The sequence below is a fragment of the Vigna angularis genome, chromosome 11, assembly GCF_016808095.1.
Source record: "Vigna angularis cultivar LongXiaoDou No.4 chromosome 11, ASM1680809v1, whole genome shotgun sequence".
Classification (NCBI taxonomy): Eukaryota; Viridiplantae; Streptophyta; class Magnoliopsida; order Fabales; family Fabaceae; genus Vigna; species Vigna angularis.
In genome coordinates, this window is record NC_068980.1 from 11,365,448 (window position 1) to 11,390,120 (window position 24,673).

General features: G+C 37.8%; 1 protein-coding gene across 1 annotated transcript; it reads left to right on the forward strand.

Moving 5' to 3' along the window:
- Positions 1 to 6,599: 6,599 nt before the first annotated feature.
- Positions 6,600 to 15,261, forward strand: LOC108334281 (transposon Ty3-G Gag-Pol polyprotein). The gene is made up of 4 exons (XM_017570038.2): positions 6,600 to 8,025; positions 8,102 to 8,145; positions 9,894 to 14,957; positions 15,133 to 15,261. The coding sequence occupies exons 3-4, from the start codon at positions 11,937 to 11,939 to the stop codon at positions 15,259 to 15,261; spliced, it is 3,150 nt and encodes a 1,049-aa protein (XP_017425527.2). The 5' UTR covers positions 6,600 to 8,025; positions 8,102 to 8,145; positions 9,894 to 11,936.
- Positions 15,262 to 24,673: the final 9,412 nt, after the last annotated feature.

The following is a 24,673-nucleotide window of genomic DNA, read 5'->3' on the forward strand; positions in this document are numbered from 1 at the left end:
TTTCTAATAATGAAGGAATAAATTTGTTTAATAAGAAGACTGGTACATATATTCTAAATGATATAAGCCTCAATCTGGATTATGTATTTTACTACTGCAACTTGAAGAGAAGCAAAACCAACATCAACATAGGGCTGACCCAGATACAGAAAATCAAGGTTAAGTAATGATTGAGACAATCAACAATTATACTGTGGACTGTTTAAGAGACCTCACAGAAGTACAGGTTTTAATATTTCTTAGGATGAAGTTTTCACCATCATCACTAACTGCATATATAAAATTTAGTTTCCAATGACTAGTTTTCCTCACTACTTCACATAGCTCTGATGTTCAGATCACAAGTGTCAAAGACAGGTACAACTACTTATCCAACTTTGTCTCATGTTAGATCAAAAATTTATCATAATATTGCTCTTAAAAAGTTACAAACAAAAGACAACTTAAAAAATATCATTTCCTATTATTCCAATGATGAAGATCAATTTCCTTTGACTAAACTGTAAAAATTAAGTTCCTATTATGTATATTTACTTCAGATCCCACTGTTTTGAGTATTTCTTGATATACGTTACATTAAAAATATATTGGTAAGTGTATGTATAATTTACTAGTATTAAAATATACTTACTACTGACAGAATGTTTCAAGTTTTAAATTAACATTTTCATGTTTAAAGTTCTATTAGGAATTACTTTTTGAGGATGTTTTTGGTTATTTTGAGCTAAATAGAACTTGTGTACATAGTTTAGTCATTGTTTCAGGTGTTTGTTGTACATTTTCCACCTTCACTATTGCATTATTGTCAATTTCATGATGTGTATATATGTAGAAATTTCTGAACTGAGTACACAACTTTCCAACTACCTTTTACACTCCTTTCATTTTTGGATAGGTATCTTATATGTTCAAACACTGTGAACCTATTTTGCCACATTCTATAGTTAGAGACATTTGACCCTAATTGTTTGATTCTACTGTGATCCACTTGTGTAAGTTACATTGTACAACTTGTGGACATTTTTGTTAGTGCCAATTGTTTTTAGCACACTTGAGGTACCAAAGGAAAATGTAGTTAAGTTTGGTGTTGAAGAAAAGTAGGAGTGGTTGTTGTATTGTGGTGTGAAAGGTGAATGATGAAGCGGAACTCTTAGTGTTAATAGAAGGAACTTCCTGGGGAGACAGAGTGTGGGAAAATAAGAGATGAAGAAAGGATAACAATAAGATATAGAATGGAGAAATAGAAAAGAGAAAGAATAAATTAAGTGAAATAGAAGTAGAAGTAAGGTCAGTGGCTGTGTGATAATAAATTGGTCATGAGTTTAAAGGAGTGAGAAAAGGCAAATGTTGTGGACTGTATTATTCTCTTTCGGATTTAATAATGAGATAGGAAGATGGGAAATTTTGCATAGGGAAAAACAACATTCCAGGAGTAGGAAATGGGTGGGGTTTTAAGTTCAAGAAATATCCCATTTGGCAGGATCTTTAATTATGCCTCACTATTCAATTGCTCTATTTTAGAATCATGTTCTAGGTCCATTAACAGAACATAAAGTTAAATCCTTATAACTAAAACATACATAAATTCAGAACCACAGAATGATAAATGTTGACAAAATTTTATATAGGTGACACATAGATATGGGCCAAGGACAACTAAAAAGAGCACTGGTATCCTTCTAAATTCTAAGGTGCCAGACAAGGCACCAATTATTAGAATCAGACATATATCAAATCAAAATGTTTATAATTTTCCTACTTCTGTCACATTTTAGGCTGATTTTTATACTCTTTCATTGCACTCATAACATGATGGTGTTTGAGTCAAGATCCATGTTTGGGAAACTGAGAAAGTGGAGGCCAAGGCCCAGTATGAAATTGTGTAAATGGTAAATGAGAGAGGGATTGTAAAAGGTAACTGTAAAGTTATTTCTGGTCATGGTGAAGGACACACTTAACTGGTTTAAAGGTAAGAAAAAGAAGGGTAATGTGCACTGAGTACATTGTATGAATATAATATTATATTGAACAAGAGGACTCAACCTAAAGAGAATAAAACCTCTAGGCTGATGTTGATTTGGTTATGAAGTCTGGGAGCTTAATTTGTTGGTTCACTTAGTACTAGTTTAGTTCTGAATAAGGAATTGTAAATTAGACTAACAAATTGTGCAACAAACAAGCGATTGAATCATAAGTTTTGGTTGGATTACTTGGTTGTAATGTATAGATTCAGATAAAACAACCAGAAAATCCAATACATAGTTTTGACATAGTGATGTACAGTTTCATATCAAATCATCAAGAAATAGAAGCATCCACAGCACTAAAAGAGGAACTTGTAAATGCAGTTAACTACAGGGTGGAAGTTAGCAAACCTGATAAAAAGCTCCACAGCACCCTCTGCAATGGCAGCCCCAGCCTGATAATGCTAATTCTTACCATTATCTAAGCATCATTTTAGTAGCAAAATCAACTCCTTTCTAACTACTAACTTGTTTAATCCTCTTCTTTTGTCTTGTTTTCTAAATAAATGTGTTTTAGGCTACATTGATGTATTATCATCACTAATCCCCTTATTTTGTAGCTAATATTATGCTTAGAAGAACCTCCACCAATGTATAGAGCTTAACTAGCCACAAAAGCAAGTAAAACAAAAGAGAGAATTTTGGAATGCTGTGGCTGAGCGGCACAGTTTCTGTGCAGCTGAGCGCCACCCGACCAGACTTGCTGTAGCTGAGCGACACCGGTTTTGTGTAGCTGAACGCCAGCTCTCTAGAATGATGTCGCTGGGGTGTGCAGCTGGCGTGCAGCTGAGCGCCAGCTCTCTGGAATGCTGCCGCTGGGCTGCCGCTAGGGTGCAGCTGAGCGGTGACGCTGCTGATGTGTCAAAATGCCTATTTATTCAAGTTGTCTCGAAGCATTTGGGGTCTTTGGTTCTTTGGAGGTGCATCTCACTCAAAGGAGAGCTTGGAGGGCTGCTAGGGCTCGTGGGAACACTCCCTTCTTCCTCTTGGGTTCTTCATCTTCTTCCATGGCCATTTTGTAAGCTTAAAGGCTCTCCATGGAAATGGAGAGCCAAACCCATCTTGTTGGGGTTAGTTGTAGCCTTTGAATCTTGTGTAATTATTGAATGATTTGAATATATATATATGCCTTTTCTATCAATTGCTAGTATTCTTGTTTCCAATCTTAAAGCTTGCATGTAATGGGGACGTTCATGACTTGATTTTGGGGTTTCATGGGTTATGGGGACGTAAGATGAAACCTTGAACTGAAACAAGAGTCCTTGTGGTCATTGATTCTAGGGATGGAAGATGATTCACATGTTGTCTTAAGATCCTAGCTCTTTAATGCGGGTTTGCTTGTTAGATTATCCAAGGGATTGGACTTTGATAAGGAAAACCTAGGCTCTTTCACCTAAGAGATTAGGGCTAGAGTGTTTTAGTGGATTGACTTTAGTAAATTGATAGAGAGGAGACGAAATTGGTTATACACAAGAGTGCATTGGTGAAAACTAACCTTAACAATGTCATTTCATACAATTTCTAGTCTTTTCCATTTCCAAGTGCCTTCAATACCAAAGTCCAACCTTGTAATTACTTGTGAATTTATCTTTTTACACATATTCTTAAATGATGAGTTGTTCTTGAGTTTAGATGAGTTGTTAATCGCACAATTTTCTAGTATTACGAGTCTCTTGGGAAAACGATACCTGGTCTTACCACGGTTTATTACTTGAACGATTCGGTACGCTTGCCGAAATCGCCTAACAAGTTTTTGGCGCCGCTGCCGGGGAACTCGTGTCAATACTAGACTTTTGTGAGGTTTCTAACTTATGTAGACTTGATTTTGTATATAGAACTAACTCTTTTGTTCTAAATAGATTTTCACTTTTATTTGGGCTAATTTGTGGCTTTAGCCTAGTTGTGTCTAAGTGTATGCAGGGAGATGTTCACATAAGGAGGACTGCAGCCTCAAAAGTATCATGAAGACCCTGGGATTGAAGGAATTATAGGACACAAGGAGACAACTATGTTGAGCATCACAAGCTGCCCCAAATTCTTCCTCCCTTGAAGATGCTCCAAGTGCTAAGTGAAAGATGAAGAAGAAAGGGAGAAGGAAAAGAGAAAGACTAGTCACCACCACCCTTTGATGAGAGACAACGAGCTCAAGCCTAGCAAGCCAAAGTTGATCAAGAGGATTGAGTATTTAAAGATGTCAAGGTAGTGGAAGGGCTAAGATGAAGAGAATTATGCTAAGAGAGTTGATTTGGTGGCTAGAAAGTGGTTGAAGAAGAGTTGGTGAAAGGAGCACACCAATAACAACATTTGCACTTCATTGAGTAATCCGTCAAGCTAATGACGTTAAACAAGCGCTTTTGGGAGGCAACCCAGCTTTCTGACCTTTTCTTATGTGTGATTTTGTTGTTTGAGTGTGATGTGATTGCTTGAATTTGCTTTAGAGTGTTTTAGCTTTATTTAGTTATTTTGGAGCATGTTAGTTTGCAATTTAACTTATGTGATGTTAATAGTTACATTGGTGTAATGTTAAGTGTTTTGTTGAGTTAATGTGCTTTAAGAGTGCTTCAATCTGTTTTCATTTGTTTTGGTGTGATTAAGTATGCTTTGTTATGTTATGATATGTTTAGGTGTGTTTCTGTGTAAAAATCTGGTTTTAAGGTGTAAGGTTTAGGTGTATTGAATATGGCATTCATGTTTTAGATTCATGCATTTAATTTGTTTCACTGTGATTTCCATGTGTTTTTATTGAGTAGGAACATGAAAATCTAGTTTTGATTGAGTGTGAATGCATGAAAAATGTCAAAAGTCCAAGATTGAATGTCCAAACTACTGAAAAATTGCATCTGCCAGACCACCGCTTAGCTGCACCTGCGCTGCACCTACGCGCTATATCAGCAGAAAGCTTTTCTCTGCATTTTACTGATATGGCGCTCAGCTGCACAAAACCTGTGCCGCTCAGCTATGGCGCACCAAGACAACACTCCTACTTTCTATGCAATTTGGTTCTGTTATAAGTGGGGCTTGCTGCTAGCCTATCTGACCGTCGGTAATGCACTTTTATCGAAGGTCGTGAGGCCGTCTGTAAATACCCTTCGGTAATACGCCAATTTCTTGTAGTGTAAACTTTACGTAGCATCAACTATTAAATAAATTTCAAACTAAAACACATCAGATTTTAATCAACGCAAAATTCTTTTAATTAAGATATTAATTTAAAAATTAGTTATAAATTAGCACTCCTTACTCAACCCTTCTTAGAGTCGGTTTTTAAAAGTTATGATTATAAAATTCACTTAATATATAATACATATTTTATAATATGTATTCAATTTGATTTGTTAGATATATTATTTTTATTTTATTTTTATCTTTTATTTTTAGTTAGTTTATTATTATTTTTTACTTCTTAGAGTCGGTTTTTAAAAGTTATGATTATAAAATTCACTTAATATATAATACATATGTTATAATATGTATTCAATTTCATTGGTTAGATATATTATTTTTATCTTTTATTTTTAGTTAGTTTATTATTATTTTTTACTTGCATTTTTAGTTTATCTCGATCATGTTTTCTATTATAAATAAAGCATCATATATGTGTATTCAAGGAAGATTAATCTCATACATATTTTTCACTATATTCAACTTGGTATCAAAGTCAAGTTAGAACATGTCCTAATTAGATTTAATGTTTGTTAGATAAATTGTTTCACTCGCTATCAGGTCGCTATCAGATTACCTATTAATGTCTAATCTCACACTCAATGTGTATATACCTTGGTGTGAGGGTTGTGTATTGAAAGTCTCACATCGACTAGAGATAAGATCAATTTATAGTATATATGTAGGTGCAAACCCCATCTTACAAGCACAGTTTGATGAGTCGAGTTATGCTTAAAGTTCACTTCTTAACATTGTTGGGAGTCCCACATCTACTAGAGATAAATATATAATATATATGTAGGTGCAAACCCCATCAATTAGTTTATAATATATATATATATATATATATATATATATATATATATATATGTGTGTGTGTGTGTGTGTGTGTGTTTGTATGGGTGCAAACCTTACCCTACAAGCCGGTTTTATGGGATTAAGTGTTAAAGTCTATTTTTTAACATGGTATCTAGAGTCTAAGGTTCTTTAGAAAAATGTTTGTTACCACAATTAGAGCCATCGTCATCGTCGTTGTCACCATCCGACCGAAGCATCAATTTTAATCGACAAAAACAATTTTGTTCACCATGGTTTTGCTCATCTCGGCCAAGTGACCACAACACTGTCAAGATCGCTACCATCAAAGTCCAAACCCGCTCTCATGATCACAGTTCACATTTTTCATGCTTTCCTAGCTACTCCTGGCTACACGTGTGTCGTATCTAATGTCAACCACCTTTGTTGACTCGTTGCAACCTTCTCGTTCTAAACACTAGTAAAAAAAAGGTTTTTAAACCTGGTTAATATGTCTCGGTTTGCACAAATCCAAAGCAAATATAAATACGGTGACAGTATTGTAATTTGAGTGAACTTATAAGCCTCGGTTCTTTGAACCGAGGTAAAATAATTATATTACCTCGGTTAGAAACACCTGAAGCGTAGGTGCGTATATTCATCGGTCGGAAGAAGAAATCGAGGCAGTAGAAGTGTATTACTTCGGTCAAGGGTATAACTCAGGCATGTTCAATATTTCTACTGCCCGAAGCAAGTTACCCTAGCCTACTGTTGCACTGTTCTCTGCATCCAAGCGAAAAGTTATGCATTGTTCTTCTCTCTCGCTGCATCCAAGCAAAAAGTTCTCCGCTCCATCATCGTCTCCACCACAGGGTCGTCGATAGGTTGTCGTCGCCGCTTTCTCGCATTGCTTTCTCACCTATTACTCGCGAATCCAATTTCCTCGTGACCTCCAATCGTAAGCATATTTCCCACCTCTATTAGGGTTCTCTTCGAAGGATATTTCCCCTTTTTCATCTTTCATGGCCATCTTCACGAAGCTCCGCCGTCACGGATGGCGGCCTGTCTACTGTCATCGCTAAGCCCAACGACTATAGCGGCGAGTTTGCGGCAAAGGAGGTTGGAGATTTGTTCTTGGCAGCGAAGGATTTGCGCTAGGGTACGAAGGAGGTAGAGAAAGGTTCGTTTTTGGAGGTGGAAAAGGACTTTGTGCGGCGTAGCTCCGGGAGGACGGGTGGGCGGAAGAGGACTTTAAGGGCGGCGGCGGCGGCGATGGTGGAGGTTTACAGGCAGTGGCGGGGCTTCCTCTCCCAACTATGGCGACGGGCGCGACAGCGGAGCTCTTGCAGCGGTTGCGCGCTCGCGGCAAAGGAGCAATTTAGTGATCCATTTGTCTCGCGATCTGTTGTCGTGGTGGCGCCTTCGTCGCAGTGATTGTCCGGTGGTGCTGTAGGGAGAAAGCTGCGGTGCTGGTTGCATCTGTAGGGGTCACGGCGGTGGCTCTACCCTTCAAAATCGCTCGTTTAACAAAGTTTGAGTGATGTATTGTTGGGATTTTTCCTGTTGGCATCTTAGAGCTGATAAAATTGATCTCAAGAGTTTGGATGTCCAGCTTCTTTTATTCTGGATGATTGTTTTCCACTTCTTGGATGCCCAGTTTGGATGCCCAGCTTCTTGTATTTCCACTTCATTTATTTACTTTATTCTGGATGATTTTTTTTCTTTTTTTGTCTAACAGGGTATGAATAAATATACGTAGTGTGGAGAAGCATCTGGAGAACAAAGATGTTGTAGTCCATGGAATTATTTTTGGGACAGAAACAACAAGGTTGTGGTAAAGCTGCCACGTGTGTGGAGAATTGAAAATTGAAGTATTCTGTATAAGAATTGTTTGTTATCTTTATTTATTTTGTATATTATTTCTCTGATAATTTGGTAGCAGTATGTACAAGTACAACTATATAATTGGCATGTGATTTGTTTCATGCTGAAACAAAGTTTGGATATCTTCTGGAAGCACTTGACATGGGAGCTCCACCACATGGTATGGTGATTCTGAAAACAGTTTATAGAATGAGTTAGTTAGTTAGTTAATTAATTCAATAATAATTGTTGTGTAGGTGGCATAGCTTATGGTTTGATTGTTCATTGTTGCTTCTAACATGTAAGCATATGAGTTTGTATTGTATATATAGTTCATATACTCACTTTCCTCTATTGAAAACAAATACGTTAGCTTAATGGCATCATGTGTCTGATCTCTTCTAATTATTCAGTGTTGCTGATATATATGTTGGGCATTGTTGGTTGTTAGGTTTGATTTCCAAATTATTGTTGGTTGGTTGTTATGAAATATGAGAATGAGACTGATACAAGAATGAATGGTGTTAAAATGTGAAAATGAGAGTTTGTTATGGTTCTATTAGGAAATAATGAATATGTATTTGTGTCTTTAGTGGAATGAAATATGGTGTTGGAAGAATTGAATTACAGGTTGATCTGGGTTGTACAAATTGATATATGATGAATTAGGATTGATTTCTGGGAATATAAATGTTTAAAAGGATCTTTGAATGAACTTTCCTTGTAAAGGAGAATTTTAAATTTTAGAATATAAAAAGGATTGAGTTAATTCTGGATTGAGAACTAGAAGTAAACTTGGATATATATATATATATATATATATATATATATATATATATATATATATATATATATATATATATATATATATATATATATATATATATATATATATATATATATATATAAATGTGTTTAAAAGTAAAATTAAATCAGGATGTTTGATAATAGTTGTGTTGGCAGAGCCTTTTCGAATTTTCGAATGAATTGTAGTAGATATATTGATATGAAATATAGTGGTTCAAGTTCTATAATTATATGTTGAAAAATGGATGAGTTGGAGATGTTCTATTCTAAAATGCGTGAACTGAAAGTGTTTTATTGTCTCCTGGGTAGTTTGCTAATTAAAAAGGTATTGGTGGGGAATTATTATAAAAGAGTTGGAATCATACGGGAAAATGGGGTTATTTGTTCAATATGTAATTCTATTAGCAAAATTATATTTTTGGCCTTAACTAAGAGTTAGTTGGATAAATTAATTGGTTAAAATAGGTTCTGTCCAGAAGTATAATATTGAATATAATAGATAATTGGTCTATGTAAGTATTGTGTCTTGATATTTGATAGCTCATATTTAAGTACAATGAAATAATGATAAATATCAAAATCTGGTGGTATAAGTGCTCGGAAATCATTTTTTTATGTCCATTCCTCCTGAGGAAGTCTGTTGCATGTATAAAGTGTGCAAACTGGTTTTAAAAGTTGTTTAAGCCTAATTTATGGTGCAGTTATTGTTTTAAAAAGTGTGTTTTAGTAAATTCTTGTGACTGAAACTTGTTGAATGGTATTTTATTTAACTTTCATAATCCTGAAATTTTTCTGGTTGTGGTTTGCTATGTATTGAATTGTACCAAACTATTTAGTAAATATTTCTCTCTTTTTCTTTAGTGTTGAAGTTTTTGAGATTTAAGATATAGATACTGGTATGCTAGTCCTAGAGAGGTAGCTAGATAGAAGGGCATTAGATGACCATGATGGGTGGTGTGAGTTAGTAGATTTTGATGCATGATGAATGACGTTGTTACACTCTGATATAAAGATGCACAGTTTACTCTAGTTTAATAGTGACCTTGTCTACCCTCTGATATTGTTCCACACCGCAAATGATTCTTTCATTTTGGCATTTTATACCATTTTCCTCATTTCTAAGAAAGCTGATTTTCTGCTGCAAAATTTTCTCTATAGTTTTGGCCTATTGCATCAGTCTAACTTCTCTGATTTTTTACCAAACACAAAAATATCTGGGCTAACGATCAGAAGCTTTTGCAGATGAAAGGTTCAATGATATTCTTGGAAGTGCATATTATGTAGCTCCTGAAGTTTTGCATAGATCTTATGGGACAGAAGCAGATATATGGAGCATTGGTGTAATTGCTTATAATTTTTTATGTGGAAGCCGACCCTTTTGGGCAAGGACAGAATCTGGCATATTGCAGTCACATTCAAGCTTAATATAAATGCAGAATCTGGCATATTGCAGTCACATTCAAGCTTAATATAAATACTGATAGGAATAAGAAAAGGTGGTTAGTGTATGAGAGAAGGAATAAGTGTAACTGACTATAATAAATTAACTGTCTAGGACGGTTAAGGGAGGGAGCGTGTAAGATTGTATAAATACTGGCTGGTTAGAAGAGTTATGGGTTGTTGATTGTTTAGATTGTTAACGGGTACTTACCTATTGAAGAGGGTTATGCCTCTGGGTGCTGTTTGTACAAACCTTTTACTGTGAATACAATTGATTTCTTCCAATCTTTCTGTGTTTCTTGGAGTGAAAGTGAGAATTGATATTAGGTTCCCAAGTCTGGAACCTAACATTTGGTCCGACCTGCCGGATCCCCAATCGGAGTGTTATCGCACGTAGAGATGGAGGGAAGAATGGTGGTAGGGCACTTAGAGGCGGTCGAAGTGGCAATTACAGAGATGAAAGCTGATACGGGGGCGTTGCGACAAGAGACGGCGGCGATACGCCAGGACGTCCAGGCAATCTTGAAGGCGCTTGGAGAACGTCATCGCAATAACCACGGGAAGCAACAGGGGGAGAGTGAGTCATCGGTGAACCATAATGGTGGTGGTCCAAGCGGCGGAGGGGGAAGAAATGGAGACGGTAACCAAGGAGGTATGAGCCAATGGAGGAAACGAGTCGAATTACCAGTCTTTGAGGGGGGCGAACCTTGGGTATGGATTGGCAGAGCAGAGAAGTTTTTCGAAGTACAGAAGGTGGCGGAGGAGGAGAAACTGGAACTGGCCTTTATCAGTATGGATGGCTACGCCGGAAGCTGGTTCCGATTCTGGCGAGAGAAAACCAAGAACCTTTCTTGGGATGGGTTGAAGAGAGCTCTTGGTATCCGTTTTGGAGGAGGAACACGAGGAACGGTGTATGAAAGGCTGTCAACCATTCGACAGTCGGGACCGGTGGAGGAGTACATACGCGATTTTGAAGTTCTGGTGGGGCAGACGACCTAGATACTCGAGGAGCAGATCATGGGGTATTTCCTGTCCGGTCTGAGGGAAGAGGTGGGCGATCATGTCCGGCCACATGATCCACCGGATTTGATGACCGCCATGCGAGTGGCGAGGGATGTGGAGAAATTATGCACGAAGACCGGAGGAGGGTGGTTATCCAAGAATCAGAATTCTTGGGGGAAGGCGTCGGGTTCGGTGACGGTGCGAGGAGGAACGGCGGAAAGTGTGGGGTCTGTTAATAAAGACGCGACACAGGGACGGAATAAGGGGCTGGCTACCAGCGGCGGAGGTGATCGGACTGTTCGCAATCTACCTTACTCGGAGTATCTTAAACGGAGGGAAGAGGGTCGTTGTTTCAGATGCGGCGGACCCTTCAGCCCCGGCCATCGCTGCCCAGAGAGGGGCCTCAAAATGCTAATTGTGGTTGAGGAAGAGGAAGAGGTCGAAGGCGAAGAAGTGTCGGAGACGAACCTTGCGACAATGGAGTTGTCGGCACTGTCCCCCGGAGGGCTGACGACACCCAAGACAATGAAGTTACGAGGACACATCGGACAAAGAGAGGTATTAATTCTAATTGATAGTGGCGCGAGCCACAATTTCATTGATCGACGGTTGGTGGAGGAACTGCGGATGACGATGACAAAAACACAGCCGTATTTGGTGAGTCTGGGGGACGGGCAGAGGAAGAGAATCAGTGGCTGTTGCGAAAAGGTAGCGTTGGAGATAGGAGAGGCTCAAGTCGTGGAACGTTTTTACATCTTCGAGCTTGGAGGGGTGGAGGTCATCTTAGGGGTAGAGTGGCTAGCAAAGCTTGGGGAGGTGACGGTGGATTAGAGAGTTTTAACGATGAAGTACAGACAAGGAGATAAGAGGATAATTGTACAAGGGGATCCCACGTTAGAGAGGAGGGTGGTGGGCCCCGAAGCTTTAAAAAAAATAGATGAGGTGGCAACATGTTTTTTGGTCTGGGAGTTGGGCTTGTGCGAGACCCATACAAGCAGCCCAAAGTGTTCAGGCCTTACTGAAAAACAGAAGCAGCAGATGGGGGGTTTACTAGAACAACATGACGTGGTGTTCACGGAGCTTGAGGGGTTGCCACCTAGCAGGGAGACGGTGCATCAGATACACCTTAAAGAGGGAATTGGTCCGATCAATGTTAGGCCGTACCGATACCCACATGTAATGAAAGATGAGATCGAGCAGCAAGTTTCGGAGATGCTCCGATCGGGGGTGATCCGTCCGAGCCATAGCCTGTACTCCAGCCCAGTAATTTTAGTTAAGAAAAAAGATGGCAGTTGGCGTTTCTGCATAGACTACAGAGCCCTGAATAGAGCGACGGTGTCGGATAAGTTTCCCATACCGGTGATAGAAGAGCTGTTGGACGAGTTAGGGGGGGCTTCCTATTTTTCTAAGGTGGACTTGAAGGCCGGGTACCACCAAATCCGCATGGCCGAGAAGGATATCGAGAAGACGGCGTTCCGCACACACCAGGGACATTACGAGTTTGTCGTGATGCCTTTCGGGCTCACCAACGCGCCGACAACATTCCAGAGCACTATGAACCATCTCTTCAAGCCCTATTTGCGGAAGTTTGTGCTCGTATTCTTCGACGATATACTGGTCTACAGTCGAACCTGGGAGGAGCACTTGGAGCACGTTGGGAAAGTCCTGTCAACACTGAGACGGGATCAGTGGGTGGCCAATCGGAGGAAGTGTGAGTTCGGGCAAACCCAAGTCAAATACTTGGGACACATTATCTCTCACAAAGGCGTGGAGATGGACGATGAAAAGATAAAGGCGGTGGTGGACTGGGAACGACCAAAATCAGTGAAGAGTGTGAGGGGATTTTTGGGTTTGTCGGGGTATTATCGAAGGTTCATCAGGGACTACGGCAAAATTGCCAGGCCTCTAACGGATCTATTGAAAAAGGGAGGATTTACCTGGAATGAGAAAGCAGAGGAGGCATGGCAAACGTTGAAGACAGTCGTCACGACAGCCCCGGTATTGTCCCTCCCAAATTTTCAGCAACCCTTTCACATTAAGTGTGATGCGTCGGGCAAAGGGGTTGGCGCTGTATTGATGCAGGGGAAGAAGCCGATAGCCTTTTTCAGCAAGGCCTTATCTGAAGGAGCTCTCAGCAAGTCCATTTATGAAAAAGAACTGATGGCTCTGGTATTAGCGATCCAGCACTGGCGTCCTTATCTTTTGGGACAGAGATTCATAGTCCACACTGACCAGAGGAGCCTCCGGTATCTCTTGGAGCAGCGTATCACAACACATAATCAACAAAATTGGATAGCTAAATTGCTGGGATACGATTTTGAAATCATATATAAGGTGGGGACTACCAACCGAGTGGCAGATGCGTTGTCCCGAAGAGATGAGGGGGTGAACGACGAAGATAAGGAGTTGTCGGTGATAGCCAGGCCCTATTGGCAAGATTTCGAAGAAGTAATGAAGGAGGTAGTCGAGGACGAGAAACTACGTAAGGTGATAGAAGAGATAGAGGTGGACCCAAATTCTCACCCAGCATACACGATAGAACATGGAAGACTGCACTACAAGGGGAGGTTGGTGTTGTCGGCGCAGTCTTCGTGGCTACCAAGATTGATGGCAGAGTTTCACCTAACGCAGATGGGGGGTCATTCAGGAGTTTACCGGACATATAGGAGGATAGCTCAGTCCTTATTTTGGGTGGGGATGAAAAAGGACATTACAGAGTTCGTGGCTAAATGTCTTGTGTGCCAACAACACAAGTATTTAGCGTCATCACCGCAAGGATTACTACAACCCTTGCCCATTCCGAATGCAATATGGGAAGAGCTTAGCATGGATTTCGTGGTGCGGCTGCCTAAGTCTCAGGGGTACGACGCTATTTTGGTGGTGGTGGACCGACTGAGCAAGTATGCCCATTTCATACCACTCAAGCATCCTTATTCGGCAAGGACGGTGGCTGAGATTTTTCTAAGAGAAGTAGTACGATTGCATGGGATTCCAAAATCCATCGTGACCGACAGAGACCCTTTGTTCTTAAGCATGTTCTGGAATGAATTGTTCAAAGGCCAAGGGACGCAGTTAAAAATGAGCACCGCGTATCACCCGGAGACGGACGGGCAGACAGAGGTGGTGAACCGGGTGTTAGAGGGATATCTCAGGTGTTTCTGTTCAGAGCAGCCGAAAGGGTGGATGACTGTGTTATCGTGGGCGGAGTTTTGGTATAACACGTGCTATCAAGGGGCAATCCGATGCACCCCTTTTGAGGCTGTTTACGGGCGAGCACCTCCCTCCTTGCACAGATTCATTCCTGGTGAATCTCTAGTGGAGGCTGTGAATCAAGAGCTTCAAACCAGGGACGAAGCTTTGAAACAATTGAAGTTTCATCTTGAGCGCGCGCAAGATCTTATGGTGCGACAAGCTAATAAAAAGAGGAGGGTTGCGAACGTGGCAGTAGGGGACTGGGTGTATTTGAAGATACGACCCCATAGGCAATCCTCGATGCCTACCAGACTCCACCCAAAGCTATCAGCCAGATACTTTGGGCCGTTTCGGATAATTCAGATGGTAGGGGAGGCAGCCTGTAAGCTGCAGTTGCCAGAGACAGCTCGAATACATCCTGTGTTCCATGTTTCACAGGTGAAAAAGGCATTAGGAGAACATCAGGTGGAGAGGGAGTTACCACCGGACCTGCAGGCAGAGGGGCCTTCGTTTTGGCCCATGAAAATTTTGGGAAGGAGGCAGAGGACCGAAGAAGGAAGAAGTGTGCAGCCGGTGCTGGTCGAATGGCAACAAGGAGGGCCAGAAGGGGCCACTTTGGAAGATGAAATAACAATCAAGGAGCAGTACCCTGATTTCAACCTTGGGGACAAGGTTGATGATGAAGGGGGGGGGGGGGGGGTATTGATAGGAATAAGAAAAGGTGGTTAGTGTATGAGAGAAGGAATAAGTGTAACAAACTAACTGTCTAGGACAGTTAAGGGGGGGAGCGTGTAAGATTGTATAAATACTGGCTGGTTAGAAGAGTTATGGGTTGTTGATTGTTTAGATTGTTAACGGGTACTTACCTGTTGAAGAGGGTTATGCCTCTGGGTGCTGTTTGTACAAACCTTTTACTGTGAATACAATTGATTTCTTCCAATCTTTCTGTGTTTCTTGGAGTGAAAGTGAGAATTGATATTAGGTTCCTAAGTCTGGAACCTAACAAATACAGTCATATAATATGGGTGATATGAACATGTTGCCAATTTTGAAGTGTCGGTGCATAAGTCCTTTAAAAAAAATGTAGTCATATAATATGCTTATTGGCTAGTCTTTCTTTTTATTATTGAATTTTCCAAGATACTGCCTCGGTTCAAAAGAGAACTGAGGCGAAAAGTTCTTGAAAGAAAAAGTGGCAAAATCTTACTGCCTCGGTTACTTTTGAACCGAGGCAAAATTCTAACTCTTTTGCCTCAGTCTACAACTGAGTAAAAAGGGGTAAACTTTTTACCTCGTCTGTATATGTCTCGGTTTCAGAACTGCTGCCTATAGGCAAAAATAATCGTTGTTGTTTCCCTTTACTACACTAGTGAGATTTGTGGTTGTGTTGATTGGTCCTTTTTTGGATTTTAGATTTTTACTCTCTCTTACTTGTTCATGGCTTCTAACCTCTCTTTTGTCACCAGTATGTTAGACCTTATCACTAGTATGTATGACACATCCATATATACTAACTATGTCAATGTGCATTTATCTATTGATAAGTTAGATAACACTAAGTATGCAACTTGAGCATCAGGCATTGAACTTTGGCTTAAGAGTCAGGGGTATTTTGAACATATTAATCAGAATACGATAGCTATTAATTCTGTTGTGGATACCCTTTGGTTGAAAATTTAGGCTCAATTATGTATTGTTCACAAGGGTACCCTTCACTCTTCTTTAAAACAAATTTTTCGTTCCTACAAAACATGTTTTGAAATCTAGAAACATGCCAAATTCTTATACACCAATGATACTCAACGTCTTTATGGTGTTTATCATGATCTTTTTAATGTTGTTGCTCCTCATTATCAGTACTTTATGGTTGATTATATGGATAAAATTCATGCTCCTTTTCATGAATTTAATGAATTATTGCATCTTACCTCTACTTCTGCCTAAGAAATAGAGCAATGGTCAAAGTTCATGTTATTGGCTTTGCACGACCTTGCTGATGCATATTCTCATATATGTTATTAGATTTTTGGTTCACTTGTTGTTCTCACTTTGACTTATACTTGTTTCACTCTTTTTCATGTACCTATTAAACTCATCAATGATACACTTGTTTCTTCTATGGTGGTATCTCAACGTCATGATCGCAATCACTCTTGCAAGTCGGGAAAGGACATCTCAAGTGTGACCGTTGTGGAAAGGTAAGCAACAAGATTAACAGGTTATGCATTACATGATCACTCTCATAGATTTGTTGCTACTGTTAAGACTAATCCTCCCTCACAATCACTTGCTAAGGACCCTCCTTCATCCGATATTATCGATGACTCTGTTATTTTTAGTAAATTTCTCAAATGTTATAAGAATCATTAACTTTCTAGTTCCACTGCATTTGTAGCACACACAGGTACATCTTTTATTGGTCTGACTCTATCTTCTTCTCTTGGCTCTTGGGTTCTTGACTCAGGAACTACAAATTACATTACTCGTGACAAATCATTATTTTTCTCTTTACCCTCTCCGAATCCTTTAGCTTTTGTTACGATGACTGATGGATCTAGAGTTTTAGCTAATGGTGTTGGGACTGTTAACATTTTTCTTTTTTTATCTATTGATAATGTTCTTTATGTTCGTGGGTCTCCTTCTAACTTATTATCCGTTACTCGTCTAACTTGTTCTCTTGATTGTAATATTTCTTTTAGCAAAGATTTTCTCTATTTACAAGATAGGGTTTATACAAGTGATTGGCACCGAATGTGAGTCTCATAGTCTTTATCATCTTCGTCCCTCTACACACGTTAGTGCGGTTGTGGAGTCTCCATCTCTTCTTCATGCTCAGTTAGGTCATCTTAGTCTTGTCAAATTGCAACAAATTATTTTAGCTTATCCAAGTTGTCCAATTTGTTTGTCCTATTTAGATATTCACAACCGTGTTATTTTATTCCACCTGTTTTGTTATAAAGAAAAGAGCTTAAATCAAAACACTTAATAGCATGGCGATACATTTATACAAAACTTATACCTCAAGCACACGCAATGGAACCGTAGACAGGCAAGTCAAATCCAATCCACGAAATCATTTGATCTATGGACAACATCGCTATGGTAAAGGTCGTCATGCCAGAGGAATGATTACCGCAAGGCATAGAGGGGGAGGTCATAAGCGTCTATACCGTCAAATTGATTTTTGACGGAATGCAAAACACATAAATGGTAGAATAGTAACCATAGAATATGACCCTAATCGAAATGCATCTATTTGTCTCATACAATATGGGGATGGTGAGAAAAAATATATTTTACACCTCGTATGAGTCATGTTAATTAAGAAAACATATTTCTAGTTCTTTCCTCATAGTGTAACGTGCTTCGTCTCCTTTTGCCTTAGTCCATTGACATTTGGAGACCTAGTCGTGTTAAGTCTAATTTAGGTTTTCAATATTTTTTTACTTTTATTTATGATTAGATGTACTTGTCTATTTTTAATGAAAAATCGTTCTGATTTGTTGGATATTTGTCAAACCGTTTATAATGAAACTAAAACTCAGTTTGGTGTTTCTATTCAAACTTTGCATAGTGGTATTGGTCGTGAATATATTTCTCATTCTTTTAAATTATTTATGGCTTGTCATGGTATTCTCCATCAAACTTCATGTGCTTATATACCTTAATAAAATGGGGTGGCTGAGCGCAAAATCTTATTAAAACAACTCGCACTCTTTTAATTCATGGTATCATTTCTCGATATTTTTTGAATGTTATTCTTATTTCATGTTATCTCATTAATTGCATGTCCTCTTCTATTTTAGATAATAAAATATCTCATTCTATTTTATTTCCATATGAACCACTTCACCCCTTACCTCTAAAGGTTTTGGAGTCTACATGTTTTGTTCATAATTTTAGTCCCAATCTTGATAAGTTAACTCCTTAATCACACAAAAGTGTTTTTTTAGGCTTTACTAGATCAAAGAAAGCATATTTCTCCTTCATTTAATCGATATTTTGTTTCTACAGATGTCACTTTCAATAAGTCTTCCTTTTATTTTAACGATCATGCTTCTTCTGCTATATATCTGTCTAATACTCTCAATATTCATGTTATTTGTGCTCCTCCAATTGTGTCTAGTCCATCAGGTGTTTCTGAACAACTGCCAAGTGACTCAATTCAAGTACCAACTACCTTGTCTCCTTCGGCTCCCACAACTGAGTCTACCCTTCCAATTTTTTTCAAAAAAGGTATACCTTCTACCCATAATCCCTCTCCACATTATATTGCTTTAAGTTAACATAGATTGTCTTCACCTTTTTTTACTTACATTTCGTTTATTTCTTCTGTGATGATCCTAAAATCTATTATCGATGCCTTAGTCTATCCTGGTTGGCATCAAGCCATGCCAGATGAATTAAGTGTTTTTAAGAATAGTGCAACTTAATAGCTTATCCCATTACCATATGAAAAATCTATTGTTGGTTGCAGGTGAATTTTACAATCAAAGTTGGTGCTGATGGAACTATTGACCATCTCAAAGTTTGTCTTGTGACCAAAAGTTATACACAATTTTTTATTTTAGATTATGGTGATATTAATTTAAAAAATAATTATAAATTAGCATGAATCAGTATTAAAAGTCAACATTAATAAATAAACATTTATGATTATAGAATTCACTTAATATATTATATGGTTAAATATGTTTTTAGTCCCTAAACTATTATGCGATTTTAGTTTTCGTCCCTCTCCGAAACTTTGATACACTTTCATCTCTCTCCTTTTAAAAAGTGTCATATTTAGTCCTCCATGACTAACAACGTTAGTTTTTTTTTTCTAATGTGGCTAACGGTGTGCCACGTGTAACGCTAATTTGAATTTTGTTTCTGATTGTAATTAAAAATAAAAGAAAAAAATATTAAATTGTAAGGTCAAAATCGAAAACCCTTCTCTTCTTCGTTTACGGGTTCACCATGATGGGGGCACTCTTTCCTCTCTATCTTCAAGGCATCCATGGCTAACATCAGGTCCAACAATCATGAGCTGCCCTACGTCTCGAAGAACGAGGACGATAGGAGCGAGATCTCCTTCACGAGATGGAGGTCCACAACATCAAGGTAGTGCGAGAGCTTCTCTTGCAGCGCAAGGTTCTTGGCACCGTTGGCAAAGGGGCAGGCGACACAGATCGTAGAGCGCGGGGACCTCAGAGGTGGCAGCGACATTGACGAGGTCGTTGATTTGTTCCTTGGAGGTGTGGTTACATATGTCCTCGAAGCGATGGTAGGCTTTGGCGATAGGGACAATGTAGTTATGGAAGTCTGATTGGGAAACCTCTCGGAGGCAGCCTTGGCAACAGCAATGGGAGAAAACTCGGGCGGGACGACTATGGTGGTGGAGGACCACCATGCACCCCAAGATGCGATATCAGAGACGTGGTGGTTATTGAGGATGGATGAGAGGCTTTGAATGGAATCGGAATTTTATTTGGAAAAAGAAGCAAATGAAGTAGAGTGTCATCTTCTAGACTAAATTTCCCAAATTCCAGTTTTCCTTATCCCAATTTCATGGTGGAAGTTTGTCATGTTGAAGAAGTGCTTCTACACCATCCATAAAAAATGGGACCGCACAAGACGCCCCAAATTCTTTTTGACCAGACCACTCCATTGCTTGAACCCACCTTAAATTCCCTGCCCAAATCACAGACACATTAATTGTTTGTTTGAACTCGCATCACGTTTCTAGAATCACATTCAACAATCAACTTTTAGATAAATATATGTTTATACTTTTCATTCTAGATTCGTAATTTAATTTTGAGGTGAAATAATGTTTTTATAATTATTATGTTGGGAAAAACAAGTATACTGAATTTTACCATGAATTAGTAATAGAAACATCCAAATATAAATTTTTTAAATAATTTTGCAAATGTTCATCAATCAGTCTAAGAATTACATTTGTTGTGATGTAAGCATGCATGGTGTGATGCGTCAAAAAAACCATGCAGGTGTGAGCTTTGTTGATGGGGTGTAAGCTTTGTTGATGGGTCTTTCGGGTCTTTGGGGGAAGAGGTTGAACCCTCTTATGAGTTTTTCTGTCGGTGCGAGCTTTGCTAGTGTTGGCCTTGGCTGCCTTGAAGATGGAGAGGGAAGAGTGTCCCCATGAGGATGAACCGATGAACGAAGAAGAAAAGATTTCTAATTTTGACCTTACAATTTAATATTTTTTCTTTTAATTTTAATTAAAATTAGAAACAAAATTCAAATTAGCCTTACACGTGGCACACCGTTAGCCACGTAAAAAAAACTAACGTTGTTAGTCATGGAGGACTAAATATGACACTTTTTAAAAGGAGAGGGATGAAAGTGTATCAAAATTTCGGAGAGAGACGGAAACTAAAATCGCATAATACTTGAGGGATCAAAAACATATTTAACCCTATATTATACAAATTCAATGTCATTAAAAATTGTTAGTTTTTACTTATTAGCATTTTTTTTATCAACACTAAATATTTATTTCTTTCATGGAGACATCTTAAATAAGAAAAAGAAAGTCTCAAAATAAAAATAAAAAATCATAATTATTTCAAAATAACTAAATTTATTTAAACATAAGTAGAAAATTAAAATATTTTTAAAATAGATAACAAAAAGAATGTAAAAGAAAATAAAAAAGTATAATCTTTATCTATAACAAAACAAGTTTTGGTTATGACATTAGTCACTACAACATCAAATCCATGTCCGACTTAAAATTCTTCCTTACTAAAAAGAAGTTTTGGCTAGAATACATGTTAATATTATATCAAAACAATTTCACGTCTCAAATCTTTCTTCATCTATAATCGCTCATTTTTTTTTCTCTTATTGTGCTCGCATTGCCACCATTAATGTTTCTCTTTCAGCTACCTTTCAGTGTAATGTATTTGTTTTCTAATTCTAAACTTGTATCATCCTTATATATCTTGTTTCCCTAGAAGGAGAAAACTTTATGTCATTTCTATTATGTTACTATTGTGTGATAAAGATAAATCATTCTTCTTTATATTGTGTTTGTTCATGTTGATGTATAAAGATATATTAAATGTTTTGCACACAGACATATTTCTTTTAGAAGTACATTTTCTTAATAATAATTTATATTTTACATTTTCATATTATAATGAGATAAAGTATTTAAAATAAAAATATCTAAGTAATAGATAAAATAGATAAAATAAAATACATGTACATGTAATTAAGGAATGTTTTTCAATTCCAACATGTGTTATTCCAATATGCAATTAAAGAACATCATACACAAATGCAACTAATATTCTTCATGTCAGCATCTTGAAAATATAATATACAAATGCAACCAATATACTCTACAATGAAAACTTCACACGAGTAAAAAATAAAGATTTTAACTCGTCCATTTGACATCGGTTTCGTCGCAACCGAAACATAAAATGATGCAGTGGCATTTTTATAATTATCGAAAACATATATGCCTCTAAGGCTAAAAGGGGTCTACGACTCGATTGTTTAGAGAATCGAAACATAAAATAACTGAATTTTTTTTATAGACTTTTGGCAGCGACTCTTTATAGAACCGAGGTGGTAGAGACTTATTGTCTCAGTTAAAAAATAACCGACGTAATAACATTCGTTTAGGTTTAAATTTCGCGAACACATGCATTTTTAGACAGAAGTAATCTTCTGCGTCGTTGCTCTCTCTTGCCTTCGATTTCGTGACCACCATCTTCAATATTTCTTCCAATTTTTCTTTCATTTTTCCTTGATTAAGTGCTTAGGAATTATTTTTTTTCATTTTGACCGATTGATTTTGTGCACAAGTGCTCTTCGAATAGATGCTTTGGGATGTTCATTTTGTTTCATTTCAACCCCAAACTCACCTTCAAGGTTAGTTTCATTTTAGGGTTTTCATGTTTTCGTTTGGTTGTTTATTGGACAACGTTTTGCGTGCAGTATTTTTCGGATAGCGTTCATGTTTTTTGTTTTCCCAATAAATAGAAAACAACGTTTTTTGGACAATGTTTTGTGTGCAAGTTTGTTTATGTGTTTGTTTCTGTGTTTATAGGATAATGTAATATAGTTTATGTGATCTGAAATGGTTACAAAAACAATCAATTTTTTTTAGAAAAAAAAACATACTTTAGACATTGGTTCTGGTCAAAACCGAGGGAAAAAGGGTCTATTGCCTAGATTTTGTATCCAACCGAGGTAATAGACCCACTTTTTTTTTTCTTTACAGCTTCAGATTTTTTGAAATGAGGCCAAATCATAATCTTCTTGCCTCAGTTTTTGAACTGAGGCCAAAAGTCTCAACTTTTTACCTCACTTGAATATACCTCGGTTCTGCAACTGCTATCGTAAAGTCGAAACAACCGAGTCAATATCCTTTTGTTGCACTAGTATAAAACTCTACATGCCACGAAAAGTTTTTTATACAAAATCTTCATAAAGGAACAAATTTTATATCAGAATTAATAATTACAATTATCTAAAGTAGTTTTTCTTTCTTGAACTTTTCTTCTTTTTGAAGAACTCTTGGTTTACGCAAACTATAATGTTAAAAAGGGTTTGTAGTTTTTCAGCTAATATGAAAAAGATTTGGTTGAAAAAGAGGTTGGATTGAACTCATGAAGGTAGAGAAAACAACTTTTACAAGAAAAGAAAAAAGATTTACATGCGAGAGAGAAAAGGAAAAAAATGAAAGAAATGGGTCTTATAATTCCAATTGTAGGACATACTAGTACAAGATTGTTGCAAAACATGACTACAAATAATTGTCATAAAATCAAACTAGTGCGAGCAAAAATCAATCATTGTAGTGTGGAAGACTCATATATGTCTTATGATATATGTAATTTAAAATAATGTTATGATATGATATATTATTGCATCCATTAACCATTATAGAAGTATTTCCTCATATATGTCTCAATAGGTCCCTATTTTCGTCTATAATTTCAAATAGGACCCTTTTTTTTTTGCGTCTCAATTGGGTCCTTATTTTTATAAAATTGAATCAATTACAGGCTTACCGTTAAATTGGGAAAACGTTCATTTAATATTGAATTACGTGGCATAGTTTAATTAGACGTGACATTATAAACATGTTTGAATTATATTTTATATTAAAAAAAGACTGCAAACAGGGGAAATCAGATTTAGACAGGGGAAATCATATTTACTTAAAGGGCAAAGTGGGAAAAGAAAGAAAATAAGTGCAACCCAGCAACTGAGAAATCAATTTGAAGCTTAGAAACGAAAACAGAAATCAAGATCCCAATTCAAACATTGCAATTTCAATTACATCAGAAAATCCCTAATTTCCCACTTTCAGCAAAACTTGATCTTCAAAATCAGATAACAAAAGGAACCCTAAATTGTAGAGTCAAGAATTTCTCAATCACAACTCGTCGTTGACGTTGTCATCGCCGGATAAGGCAATCACTCGCCCTTACTGTTGTCGCTAGAGATCAATGCGTCAGGAGTGATGGTCAGAACTGAACCCGCATCCACCATTGCGGGTTGATTCGAAGGAGGAAAGCTGCCGCGACCCCCTCAGAGCATTGCCGGGACGCCATCGCTGCCGCACCCTCACCGTGCCATGTGGAAGGGTTCGCGTCCTAGCCACCGGTAAGCTTATCCCCTACCCACAAAACCCCTAACAGACCCAAGAAGAAGAGAAGTAAGGAAGACGTCTACTCTTCCTACTCCGCGAGTTCGAACAAGGTCGAAAGGAGCAACAAGCTCTAAAGCGAAACACGCCACTGCCGAAAACCACAATTAGATCTTCTCCCCTACAAGGTCGCAACCATGGTACGAAGAATCAAGAAGAGGAAGAGGAAGAATTTTCCTACGTGCACCGCCATACTCCCACTGCTGGAGTTTTTGGTTTAAGAAAATAAAAGAGAAAGGGAATGAAGTTTCCCAGAACCCTAAAACTCATCTATCAATTTAATTTGATTTCTCAAGTTTACCCTTACTTAAATTTTATTTTCCCAACATGCACTCTATTTTTTAATTCAAAAATTAAAAAAAAATACACTTGACACACCTTTTTAAAGCCATGTCAATTAAAATTACACCGTCAGCGCGTCACATATCACCTTCTTTAACGCCGTCTGATCAATTTGACAGAAAAGCCCTATTGGATTCAATTTTACAAAAATAAGGACCCAATTGAGACACCGAAAAAGAAAGGGTCCTATTTGAGATTCTGGACGAAAATAGGGACCTATTAAGACATTAAACCTATTATTTTAGAAAAAAAATTTAAGGATCCTAACTATAAATCATAGATACATGAGTAGAGTTAGCGCAAAAATACTTATAACGAGTTTTTATATTCGTTATAATCTATCCAGTAAAAACAGTGGTCAAGT

Excerpts from the sequence above, each read along its gene's own strand:
- LOC108334281 (XM_017570038.2), top strand. The coding sequence starts at position 11,937 with ATGAAGTACAGACAAGGAGATAAGAGGATAATTGTACAAGGGGATCCC. Across the intron at positions 14,958-15,132 it reads ATTTCAACCTTGGGGACAAG|ATTGTTAACGGGTACTTACC; the intron begins GTTGATGATGAA and ends TTGATTGTTTAG.